A 13,556-nucleotide genomic window follows, 5' to 3' on the forward strand; every position below is an offset into this window, starting at 1 on the left:
GGAAGAGGAGGTAGATGAAGATGAAATGGGAGATGTGATACTGCGTGATGAGTTTGATAGAGCACTGAAAGACCTGAGTCGAAACAAGGCCCCCGGGAGTAGACAACATTCCATTAGAACTACCGACAGCCTTGGGAGAGCCAGGCCTAACAAAACTCTACCATCTGGTGAGCAAGATGTATGTGACACGTGAAATTTCCTCAGACTTCAAGAAGAATATAACAATTCCAATCCCAAAGAAAGCAGGTGTTGACAGATGTGAAAATTACCGAACTATCAGTCTAATAAGTCACAGCTGCAAAATACTAACGCGAATTCTTTACAGACGAATGGAAAAACTGGTAGAAGCTGACCTCGGGGAAGATCAGTTTGGATTCCGTAGAAATATTGGAACACGTGAGGCAATACTGACCCTACGACTTATCTTACAAAAAAGATTAAGGAAAGGCAAACCTACGTTTCTAGCATTTTCAGACTTAGAGAAAGCTTTTGACAATGTTGATTGGAATACTCTCCTTCAAATTCTGAAGGTGGCAGGGGTAAAATACAGGGAGCGAAAGGCTATTTACAATTTGTACGGAAACCAGATGGCATTCAGAGGAGTCGAGGGGCATGAAAAGGAATTAATGGTTGGGAAGGTCGTGGGACAGGGTTGTAGCCTCTCCCCAATGTTATTCAATCTGTATATTGAGCAAGCATTAAAGGAAACAAAAGAAAAGTTCGGAGTAGGTATTAAAATCCATGGAGAAGAAATAAAAACTTTGAGGTTTGCCGATGACATTGTAATTCTGTCAGAGACAGCAAAGGACCTGGAAGAGCAGTTGAACGGAATGGACAGTGTCTTGAAAGGAGGATATAAGATGAACATCAACAAAAGCAAAACGAGGATAATGGAATGTAGTCGAATTAAGTCGGGTGATGCTGAGGGAATTAAATTAGGAAATGAGACACTTAAAATAGTAAGGGAGTTTTGCTATTTGGGGAGAAAAATAACTGATGATGGTCGAAGTAGAGAGGATATAAAATGTAGACTGGCAATGGCAAGGAAAGCGTTTCTGAAGAAGATAAATTAGTTAATATCGAGTATTGATTTAAGCGTCAGGAAGTCGTTTCTGAAAGTATTTGTATGGAGTGTAGCCATGTATGGAAGTGAAACATGGACGATAAATAGTTTGGACAAGAAGAGAATAGAAGCTTTCGAAATGTGGTGCTATTGAAGATTGCTGAAGATTAGATGGGTAGATCACATAACTAATGAGGAGGTAGTGAATAGAATTGGGAAGAAGAGGAGTTTGTGGCAGAACTTGACCAGAAGAGGGGACCGGTTGGGAGGACATGTTTTGAGGCAACAAGGGATCACCTTTTTAGCATTGGAGGGCAGCGTGGAGGGTAACAATCGTAGAGGGAGACCAAGAGATGAATACACTAAGGAGATTCAGAAGGATGCAGGCTGCAGTAGGTACTGGGAGATGAAGAAGCTTGCACAGGATAGAGTAGCATGGAGAGCTGCATCAAACCAGTCTCAGGACTGAAGACCACAACAACAACAACTGTACAAAATTCTACCAGAGAGCGTCATCTCTCATTACTTTGGCCCAGTCCACGTTCTCCTACTGTCTCCTTCTCTTTCTTTTCCTACAGTCGAAACCCAGTCATGCATCACAATTAAATTTTCATTTCGTCTGACTGTCTGAATAACATTGTTTATCTCGTCATACTGTCTTTCAATCTCTTGATCGTGTGCGGAGCTAGTTGGAATGTAAACTTTACCACAGTGGTGGCTTCAAGTCTATCTTTCCTACGAAATACGTTGACTATGCTGTCCTCAGTAGCTCGCCTGCTTTCCTAATTTCTTGTTCATTTAGGCTTACTCAGCATTGCCCCTGTCTGATTTTGTGTTGATAACTCTGTACTAACCTGACCGAAAGTACTGTTCTTCCTGCCACTACACTTCACTATTTCCCTCTATATCTAAATTCAAGCTATTCACTTCCCTTTCAAATTCTCTAACCTATCTACCCGATTAAGGGATCTATCATTCCACGCTGTGATCCACTGGATACCAGTCTCAATATTTCTGATGACGACAACAGAGAAATCCTTTGAATTACTCGTCTCATAGTATACCTTTAGTTGTAACTCTTTTCCTAGTAATCAGTGACGTGTAAAAGTGGAATTTTTAAAACCACGATTCTAACTCCATAACTTCATTTACATTAAAGTCAAATTCTAATTAATTTCAGTGATAATTTCTTCATACGTGTATATAACCTCTGAAGCAAAGAAAAAAATGCACCACGAAGGGATTATCCGAATGACCCGAAATCTGTAGATGTCATGTGTCTCTGTACAAACAACTAATAACAATTTCAGAAAAATTGGAAGATTTATTCAACAGAAGCGTTTCGCAAACGTAGCAAATTAATAACGAGTTGGTCCACCTCTGGCCCTTATGCAAACAGTTATTCGGCTTGGCACTGATTGATAGGATTGTTGGATGTCCTCCTGAGGGATGTCGTGTCAAATTTCGTCCAACTGACGGTTTAGATCATCAGAATCCCCAGCTGGTTTCAGGAAACTGCCAAAAATGCCTCAAATGTTCCATATTGAGGAGCGATGTGGCGACCTTGCTGGTCAAGGTAGGGTTTGGCAAGCAGGAAGACAAATGTGGCTGCGCGTTAGCTCGCTGAAATGTAAGGCCGGGATAGATTTCTATATAGAGGGCGACAAAACGGTGCGTAGAATATCGTCGACGTACCGCTGTGCTATAAGGGTGCCGCAGATGACAACCAAAGGGGTCCTGCTGTGAAATAAAAGGGCACCCCAGACCATCACTCCTGGTTGTCTGGCAGTAAGGCGGGCCACAGGCAGCTCGGTATCCACAGCTATCCGGGGCGTCTCCAGACGTCTCCGCTGGTCATTGGGAATCAGTTCGAAGCAAGACTCATCGCTGGAGACAATTCTACCCCAGTCAATGAGATTCCAGGCTGAATGTGGTCGACAGCACTGCAAATGGGGTTGTTGGTGTACAGGGGCCAACGGAGTCGGCGCAGGGGGCGTCGTGAGCCTCTTTTACGTGAGCAGTCTCTTTTACGTGGCGCTTGTGGTCACTGAAGCACCAGTTGCACGTCAGATCGATCATATGATGAACCCGTGGCTTTGGGTGCCTCTCTGCCGACTTCTCGGTCCTCACGTTCTGTCGTCTCTCTAGATCGTGTGGTCTCTTCTTGATGCTGTGTTTGGCGGTGGCTCACCCACTGCTGCCAACATCGTCCAATAGTGGCATCGCTCCTATTCAAATGCGAGTGATTTGCCAGTTACTCCAACCAGGTTCTTTGAGCCCAACTGCACGTCCTCTCTCAAATGCAGATATCTTGAAATCTGTGTGCATTGCTCACAGGCCCGTCAGAGAGGCATAGTTGTATTGTGTTGTATGGAACTGTGGACCTAGCAACGACAAAGAGGCTTCGTTCCCGCCGTAGCCCTCAGTGGTTCACAACCCCAAAACAGGCTACAGCAGTTGACTCGACCCACGGCCTCACACAGGGTTCTTGTGCGGTTCGGCCACCAGTGGACTCCCCCCCCCCCCTCCCCCCCTCTGGGAACGTCTCACACCAGACGAGTGTAACCTCTATGTTTTCGTGGTAGAGTAATGATGGTATACGCGAACGTGCAGAACTAGTTTGCGTAGTAATCGCCGACATAGTGTAACTGAGGCGGAACAAGGGCAACCAGCCCGCATTCGCCGAGGCAGATGGAAAACCGCCTCAAAAACCATCCACAGGCAGGCCGGAGCACAGGACCTCTACACTAATCCGCCGGGCGGATTCGTGCTGGGGACCAGCATGCCTTCTTGCCCGGAAAGCAGTGCGTCAGATTACACGGCCAACCGGGCAAGCAATGCAAATTTACTGTCCAACTGGCCCACCCAGTTAGGTGTGCGGTCTAACGCACGGCGTTTCCGGATTGGGAAGGAGCGCCTGGTACCCGGCATGAATCCCCCCGGTGGACTTGTGTCGAGGTCCGGTAAGCCGGCCAGTCTGTGGACGGTTTTTAGGCGGTTTTCCATCTGCCTCGGTCAATGCGGGCTGGTCCTCCTTATTCCCCCTCAGCTACACTATGTCGATGATTGCTGCGCAAACAAGTTCTCCACGTTCACGTACACTACCACGCAAACATAGGGGTTACACTCGTCTGCTGTGAGACGTTTCGGGGGGAGGGGGGAGGGAAGGTCCACGGGGGACTGAAAACCGCACAATAACCCTGAAAGAGTGGTTCGATGTGGGGCAGCGTAGGAATGAAGTGGACTGCGGTAGCCGTCATGGGGTTGTGGACCACTACGGCTGTGCGAGGGATGGAGCCATTCCGTCGTTTCTTGGCCCCCGGTTAACATACAATACTGTCCAACTGAGTACATGAAATGAAATTAACAAGGACTTTATGACCTGGTATCAACGTGTCACCTATTTACTATCCTTGTCAGCAATACGGTGAGATTCCGCAGCAGCGTTGCACTTTGATCCATCGGCCGCCAAACTTTACAATTTCGCATTTTCCGTCGACAACTGTATGCATATCAGATTTGTATAACTTTCATCGTGGTGAGTCTTTTTTTAGTATAAGTTCACTTTATTCTAGATTTAGTATCTGACCAACAGCTCTTGTTCTGTTTTTTGATTAGATATATGTTTTTGTTCTCAATGTGGGCAATCACCAAAATGCAGAGATACCTATGACAAATTAAGTCATTAGAAACACTGTAATTTATATCTTGAGTCCTTGAAGTGCAACACAAATAAATTTGTGTAGTTCTCTGTCTGAAAAATGTATGTGCTCCATATTTGTTACTAATTTAGAAAACGTCTCTTAGAACCGCAGGTACCGAACTCAGATATACTTGTCTCCGCAAATGCAACGTCTCTGTGTTTGCATTTGCACTCTTGGCCAGACGGTGAATGCTCCATGTTGTACTTTGTTGTGGAGTATCGCATTCTCGGAGACGAAAATGAGTGGATACTGATTGACAACAACGCACCACCAAAGACTCTGCTAATAGGGGACCTGCAACCGGCCACGTGGTACCAGCTCAGACTCACTGCCCACAACAGCGCCGGTTCCACCAGGGTGCACTTCAACATCGCCACAACAACAGTCGCTGGCGGTAGGTATCACCTAACCAACGAACTTTATTAAATACACTACACTTAAATAAAACCTAAATAGCAATATCAACAATATTTGAGGCAGAAGACAGGTGTCTGCGTGTGAACGTACAGGAAACATTGGCAATGGACCGGTAGATCCACAAATCAGAAAAAGACGATTGAATCTCTGGCTTTTGAAAGTTTTAACTTCACTCTTACCAGTGACAGTTCCTAATTAAATTTCCTGTATGTTCTCTGTATATGTAAGCCTAGGCGAATTTGTTCAAAAGTAAGAATTGTCTAAATAAGTTTTGTTTTCACTGTATTATATTTGTTGGAAAATATCTTGAACCATGCCGAAGTTGATTTCAGTGTTAGAATGTAAATGTCATATTAGCTGTTGCCAGACAAAAATTAAAAACAAAAACAAAAAAACACAATAAATTTTGCTATGTTTCCAGAAATATTTGTATTATGTAAAAAATCTTCTTCAAAAATCTGCTTCATTGGGAGGAGAGGAAAGACACAAAATGATGAAACAGTTATGCACGTATATTAATATTGTAAGTTACATATCAGGATAAAATAACAATAGGTATAGTGGCTGTTCTAAGAAGTGTTCCCCAAGTAGTTACAGGCTCGTATGCCTTGCGGGGGACTGTAACAGAAATGTCGGAATAAATGTGTATACACGAACACTCAAGAAATCTTCAGGGCAGAAATTAAGCTTATTCTTCAGATTTGAACACAGAGGAGGAGGAAATTAGTGTTTAACGACCCGTCAACAAAGAGGTCATTAGCGACGGAGCACAAGCTTGGATTAGAGAAGCATGGGGAAGAAAATCGTCCTTGCCCTTTCAAAGGAACCATCCCTGCATTTGCCTGAAGTCATCTAGTGACATTACGGAAAACCTAAATCAGGATGGCCGGAGGCGGGATTGATCCGTCATCCTCCCGAATGCGAGTCCAGTGTGCTAATCACTGCGCCACCTCGCTCGGTAAACACAGAGTACCGGTGTGACCATCAAGACGTAATTTGACTTGCACGAAGACATATAGCCAAAAATACTACCCAGCTTCGTATATGAATGCAACACAAAGAAACCTTAACCCATGACAATATGTAAAGTATTCTCTTCCGCGCATTTTACACACTTTATTTGTAGACATAGAATAATGAGTCAAAATGTTATGGCCATGTGCTTAATAAGGCATGGTCCACCTATGAAACAAAAAAATGATTCAAATGGCTCTGAGCACTATGAGTCCCCTAGACTCAGAACTACGTAAACCAAAGTAACCTAAGGACATCACACACATCCATGCCCGAGGCAGGATTCGAACCTGGGACCGTAGCAGCAGCGCGATTCCGGACTGAAGCACCTAGAACCGCTCGGCCACAGCGGCCCTCGCTGAAACAAAATACAGTGCTGCTTCTGTATCTCGTTGATTCAAAAATTCTTTGGTAGGGTTTCAAAAGTACAGATGCCCAGTATGTCCTCCACGAGCTACAAGAACAACATCACATCGATGCTCGAATTCCTCCCACACTCGGGTAAGTAAGTCCATCGTCCCTGATATTATGCCACATCGGCTCCGGATCTTCAACTCTTCTAGCTTCTGTGGCAGTGTTTGTAAATAAACGTTTTCCTTAATGAAACCCCACAAGACGTCACAGGATGACAGTGGAGGCCGACTGAGAAGTGCTAAACCGCCAGCCGTTTGACGATCAGTACAACTGCTCGAATATTAACGCACTTTGTGACTTCAGTGAGGGAGTGCTCCGTCTTGCTGAGAAATGAAGTTGTCCTCGTCCAGCCTGGGAAGCACCGGTTTTGAAACATAGTATGACACTGCTGACTCTTAATAGTGTTTCCATCAAAGAACAGGTGAATGGGATATCGCATAAAACACATTCGCTCGTGCGTCCATGTGGGTTCTGTTGGCCCCAAATTCGAACATTGTCTTTGTTTACCTTCCCCGCAAGGCGGAAAGACGCTTCATCCCTGAGCATGAAGCAAGTGTGAATTGTAAATAGCATTCTGAATTCGTCATAAAATGCCACACATTTGCTTTTGTTGTCATGTAACAGCTCTAACTTGTATGCCTTCAGAATCAACCGACGTCTCAAAACACGTTAAACTGTTGTTCTAAGCAGTTGTAACTCCCAAGTTACACGACGAATTAATTTTGTGAGACTACGTTTAAAAAGCAGTTTCAATTCGTGCGAATTACCATAGGAAGCACGAGCGCGGCCAGGTCTCTTTCCTTTACATAAATAGCGTCTGTCTACAGACTGTCGATTCCATTTGTAAATACTCCATTCCTTTGGAGAATCAGTTTTGTACCTCAACCTGAAATGCCTTTGCACTATAATAACAGAATTACACTTCCCAAACTCTAGAACGAAAAATAGTTTCTGCTGCAGAGTAGCCACTTTGCAACAAGTGACAGTAACCAAGCAAATAGGAGAAACTGACATTTAGCGGCAATGGATATAAACTATACAACTTGTTCAGTCCTCCAATAACCGAGCAGTAGCGCAACGATCGATAGTTTTGTCGAGACAATACTTTGTATACCTACATTCTTTTTGAAACACGCTTTGTGACACACCAGATGTCTAGCGGGTTTGTGAGCACGGAGCTGGAGCTACAAATGTGATCTATCGGGTTCATATCACCTGGATTTGGTCACCAAGATATGAGCACGAGTTCACTAACAAGTTCCTCAAAACTGTAGCACGTTTCTGACCTTTTGACAGTTATACACTCCTGGAAATGGAAAAAAGAACACATTGACACCGGTGTGTCAGACCCACCATACTTGCTCCGGACACTGCGAGAGGGCTGTACAAGCAATGATCACACGCACGGCACAGCGGACACACCAGGAACCGCGATGTTGGCCGTCGAATGGCGCTAGCTGCGCAGCATTTGTGCACCGCCGCCGTCAGTGTCAGCCAGTTTGCCGTGGCATACGGAGCTCCATCGCAGTCTTTAACACTGGTAGCATGCCGCGATAGCGTGGACGTGAACCGTATGTGCAGTTGACGGACTTTGAGCGAGGGCGTATAGTGGGCATGCGGGAGGCCGGGTGGACATACCGCCGAATTGCTCAACACGTGGGGCGTGAGGTCTCCACAGTACATCGATGTTGTCGCCAGTGGTCGGCGGAAGGTGCACGTGCCCGTCGACCTGGGACCGGACCGCAGCGACGCACGGATGCACACCAAGACCGTAGGATCCTACGCAGTGCCGTAGGGGACCGCACCGTCATTTCCCAGCAAATTAGGGACACTGTTGCTCCTGGGGTATCGGCGAGGACCATTCGCAACCGTCTCCATGAAGCTGGACTACGGTTCCGCACACCGTTAGGCCGTCTACCGCTCACGCCCCAACATCGTGCAGCCCGCCTCCAGTGGTGTCGCGACAGGCGTGAATGGAGGGACGAATGGAGACGTGTCGTCTTCAGCGATGAGAGTCGCTTCTGCCTTGGTGCCAATGATGGTCGTATGCGTGTTTGGCGCAGTGCAGGTGAGCGCCACAATCAGGACTGCATACGACCGAGGCACACAGGGCCAACACCCGGCATCATGGTGTGGGGAGCGATCTCCTACACTGGCTGTACACCTCTGGTGATCGTCGAGGGGACACTGAATAGTGCACAGTACATCCAAAACGTCATCGAACCCATCGTTCTACCATTCCTAGACCGGCAAGGGAACTTGCTGTTCCAACAGGACAATGCACGTCCGCATGTATCCCGTGCCACCCAACGTGCTCTAGAAGGTGTAAGTCAACTACCATGGCCAGCAAGATCTCCGGATCTGTCCCCCATTGAACATGTTTGGGACTGGCTGAAGCGTCGTCTCACGCGGTCTGCACGTCCAGCACGAACGCTGGTCCAACTGAGGCGCCAGGTGGAAATGGCATGGCAAGCCGTTCCACAGGACTACATCCAGCATCTCTACGATCGTCTCCATGGGAGAATAGCAGCCTGCATTGCTGCGAAAGGTGGATATACACTGTACTAGTGCCGACATTGTGCATGCTCTGTTGCCTGTGTCTATGTGCCTGTGGTTCTGTCAGTGTGATCATGTGATGTATCTGACCCCAGGAATGTGTCAATAAAGTTTCCCCTTCCTGGGACAATGAATTCACGGTGTTCTTATTTCAATTTCCAGGAGTGTAATTATCCTACTTGGAGTTGCCATCGCCATTGCGGAAGACAACAAACATGAAGGGCTTGAGGCGGTCCGCAATAGCACTCACTGCGATCGTGGTGCCGCCAGCTGTCAAACATCCAGTGGGAGCCCAGATGAATGGCCCGCGTAGAATAATACTGGCGCCCATCCGCCAACGTGTGCGGCTGGGTTTCAGGCAGAAATCCACTTGGATTACATTTATCCGGATACGAAAATGGAACCGGAGTAACAAGAAAGGCGACTCATGCTACTGGACGATAGGTTTAGATCGATCAACAGTCCAATTCTGAAACCCCGTAGCCACTGTAACCGTAACTGACGATGTCGTTAGTTCAGCATGGGAATACGAAAGTGTCGTCTGCTGCGGAGTCCAATTTTCAACAATGTGCACTGTACGCTGTGCTCCCAAACAGCTCTACCTGCATCAGCATTGTGTTTAGCCGTTACATCTGCCACGTATCGCCAACTACCCTGCTTTACAGAGGAGGCAAGTCACTGACCTCCACGTCCAGTTACGGGGTGTTGATGCTGGGATGTAACCTGTCATTCGTAGAATGAAATGTTCCACGTCCTTAATCTCCATTGGGCGACTAAAGACGTTCGTAGGTTAAGGTAGTTAGTAATTAGGAAGCATCCCACTTCCAGGAGGTTTTTGATGGTTTGAGCACTTCAGAGTTCTACGCATCCTGTGCTATTGGCGATGAGGGCCGTGGACTGGCACTTCTGCCTGCTGGATGGAATCTTTAGTTCAGTACGGTCGCGAGTGGAGGGAATGGAGTGTGCATGACCTTCATGACGTCAAAGAAATCGCCGAAAAGACAACTGATGTTCAGATTTTATTGTGAGATGCATTCGTGCAAACACCTACCCGAAATTTTATGAAATGTTCAAATGTGTGTGAAATCGTATGGGACATAACTGCTAAGGTCATCGGTCCCTAAGCGTACACACTACTTAACCTAAACTATCCTAAGGCCTCGAAATTGTATGACTTAGAAGAAGTTAGGATTTTATGTTATAGGAAATACACTGAGTTCCACTTATCTGGGTGTGTTACTCCACTAGACTGAAGAAAGTATCTGTTTCACCATCATCGATGTTGCGAATCGAAGTCCACTGGAGAGAAGGTGGTTCACGATTCAAGGGCACTGCCTAGCAGGACCCTTGATATTGTATGGCGACCACCAGAAAACGTAAGTGACCTGGAAAATCCATTAATATACGAGATCGACAACTGGACTGCTTCAACGGCCCATTCCTATTATCTTCAATAGGAAAATAAACCGCGAAACGTTCCAATGCCTAACACCTTGTCGCTAGCCGTTGTTTCACCGTCTTCAAGCCACCTTCCGTAGCTGCTCACGGCAGTAGTAGGCGAACAGCCGACTACTTTCGTAGTTTCTGAGATGCCCTTCCGAGACGCCATACCATTACGGTAGCTACTTTCTCAAAATTGCTTATGTCAGTGGGCTTTCCCTTTGCAGTCCGTGTCGTCACTAGAATGATTGCCCGCCTTTTTCTTTATTGTCGTTTCATTCTCGTGTCCCAGAGCGGCAAAAGTGGGCTGGCAGTGGAACAATACTCCGCTCTTCAGCCAACGGGGTTAAAAAAATGAAAGTTTTTCAGAAAGAGGAACTGCATATACGTGTTTTAAAATACATTAAAGACGTTTTTCATTGATGATACCTAGAACAAAACTCAGGAAAACATAGGTGGATATTTAAACACGATGAGTTACGAAGATGTTAAAATAGAAGCTGCACTGTATTACATTACACTATCACTTGATGAGACGAACGTACTTTAGAGGAGAGGTAAGGTGGATTGGTTCTTTAGGGCAGATAAGGGGTTTATAGGGCTGTTTAGTTCGAGTGGTTTGCGTTGTGGAGATGGATATCAAGTGGGAGAATGGCTGGTAGGAAAAAAGGGGATTCGGGGAACAGAGAGTTAAGAAACTTCCTGGCAGATTAAAACTGTGTGCCGGACCGTGAATCGAATGCGGGGCCTTTGCCTTTCGCGTGCAAGTGCTCTACCATCTGAGCCACCCAAGCACTACTCACACCCCGTGTCCTCACAGCTCAGATGGTAGAGCACTTGCCCGCGAAAGGCAAAGGTCCCGAGTTCGGGTCTCGGTCCGGCACACAGTTTTAATCTGCCAGGAAGTTTCATTTCAGCGCACACTCCGCTGCAGAGTGAAAATCTCATTCTGGAAACAGAGCTAAGAGTGGGTCCAGGCGAATGTCAAGAGGGTGGAAAAAAAGCGTGGGATGGGGAGGAGCAGACTGAATCTGATAACAAGGATGGATGTCAGGGTGGCCTTTGTCAGGGAGTTAGGGTCTTTCAAAACTGTGGTAAAATCATTCCTCATTCGTATATACTCTGCTTGTATACTCTCCTTATCGCGTCATGTGTCCACGACGCCACCAGGTGTCATTCAATATCATGGTGGGCAGCGGTCGTAGTGTTTTGACTCAACATTGTAAGAAAGGGAACGCGAGAGTTAAAGATGGCGGATGAAAGAGAAGGGATCTCTTGGGTCACTAAAAATACATATTGCAAGAAAAAGTCACAAATAAAAACGGCCACATTTTGTCTCTTTTGAATAGTGATGAACAAAAAAATCTATTGACACAGCATATGCAGAAGCTATATAGATGTAGCGTAATATCTACTGCACTGATTGTTACATTTTTATCTTCAGCGACAGTTGGTCCAATACAAGAAAACCGAAGCCCAACTGATGCAGCTCGGTTCTATGAGGACATCCACGTAATAGTGCCTACGGTTTGCTCGGCAATATTCTTGTTGTCAGCTGGCCTGCTAGTGTATGTGGCCATTCACAGGAGGTAAGCAAGTAAATACCAGCAACTATCACATCCGTGCTGTGTATTTATGTTAATGAATACACGAAACTCTTCTCAGACAGTGTCAACGAGATGCGCAGTACAAAAGCAACAGGGGAGTTCCCGAAAGCCCGAGTGCTTGCAAGGCCGCCGCTGAAATGGACAATAAGAGGAACTTCCAGCAGATATACTCAGCATCCCCCACCAAAATGGACGACCATCAACTAGTTAAGCAGTCAGATGCTTCTTCCGGTGAGAAACAAATTATAATATTAGCAACTGAACATGTATTATGTATGTAAGAAGAGATCGTGTTTAAATGTGTGATTCAAACTACACAACTTGAAACTAATCTTTATACTATCTTTTTATACTAATCGCCATTTCATTACCTCCAACCACACTGTAATGATGGATGAATTTCTAAATACGATTCTCCTTACTGGATTTTATTCTTTTTTGTGAGATCAACCTAACAAATCTCCCGATATTTCCTCATTACTTTTCCTTCGAAAATGTTTTTAAGAAATGTATTATCGCTTAGAGCAAAACCCCTTCACTCTATTTCTTTCAGGAACTGTCTTCTTTAACTACCTGTAACAGAACCATTTCATTGGTTTCCTTTTGACTCTTGCTCGTTTTTGTTACATTCCTCCCTTCGTTGCAGATGGTCTTCATCTTTCTTCTCTATTCATCTTTTACTTACTTACGGCAGTATTCTCCATTCGTAATCCCTGGTGATAGCATTCCTTATTTTGATGTTCCTGTTCTTGTCTGTTACTAAAGTTAACGAAATTCTGTTGTTATGAAAAGTTTTAATTGGCAAAGACTGCTCTTCTAATTTCTAAATTGCATTTCTTATTATTTCAACTGTTTCTTCCAAACAAACAAAATTGTTTCACTTGACTGAAGCCTGTTAGTTTTGTCTCCTTTGCATTTGTTTTTAGCTTATATTGGTGATAGTAATTTCGACATGTTTTCATGTTCTCTCCCTGAGTCTACAACAAGTGAATAATACGTCTTTGGTTTTCTGTTTTGAGGTATTATTTCCTTCTTAAATAAACACATTGTGACGAGATAAAACAACTTTCGTCCGACCATTGCTTTGGGTTCTTTGGTTGCTCTGCGAGAAGGCTCATCAATCTAGAAACACGAAATATTAGTTCACTTTATTACATAAACAAATAAAATATTTACTTAACTTTGACACACTTCTTTGTCACAGGAGTACCGGATAATTTACAACTGCCATTGACTTGCAAAGCATCTCATGATGCACTGCTTAACAAACTTTCTCTTGAGGTGCAAAATGAGACATTTATGAAAGTACATTTCATAACAAACTTAACAACTCGTTGGTCA

At 45.1% G+C, this 13,556-nt stretch overlaps 1 protein-coding gene across 1 annotated transcript in view; it reads left to right on the forward strand.

Moving 5' to 3' along the window:
- The window catches only part of LOC126284517 (Down syndrome cell adhesion molecule-like protein Dscam2), a 698,452-nt gene that overhangs the window by 652,661 nt on the left and 32,235 nt on the right, over positions 1-13,556 (forward strand). The window contains exons 31-33 of the mRNA XM_049983513.1: positions 4,871-5,161; positions 12,053-12,197; positions 12,274-12,446. Of these exons, the coding sequence (XP_049839470.1) occupies positions 4,871-5,161; positions 12,053-12,197; positions 12,274-12,446 (609 nt within the window). The remainder of the gene's footprint in view (positions 1-4,870; positions 5,162-12,052; positions 12,198-12,273; positions 12,447-13,556) is intronic.

Source organism: Schistocerca gregaria, chromosome 1 (genome assembly GCF_023897955.1).
Source record: "Schistocerca gregaria isolate iqSchGreg1 chromosome 1, iqSchGreg1.2, whole genome shotgun sequence".
NCBI classification, from domain to species: domain Eukaryota; kingdom Metazoa; phylum Arthropoda; class Insecta; order Orthoptera; family Acrididae; genus Schistocerca; species Schistocerca gregaria.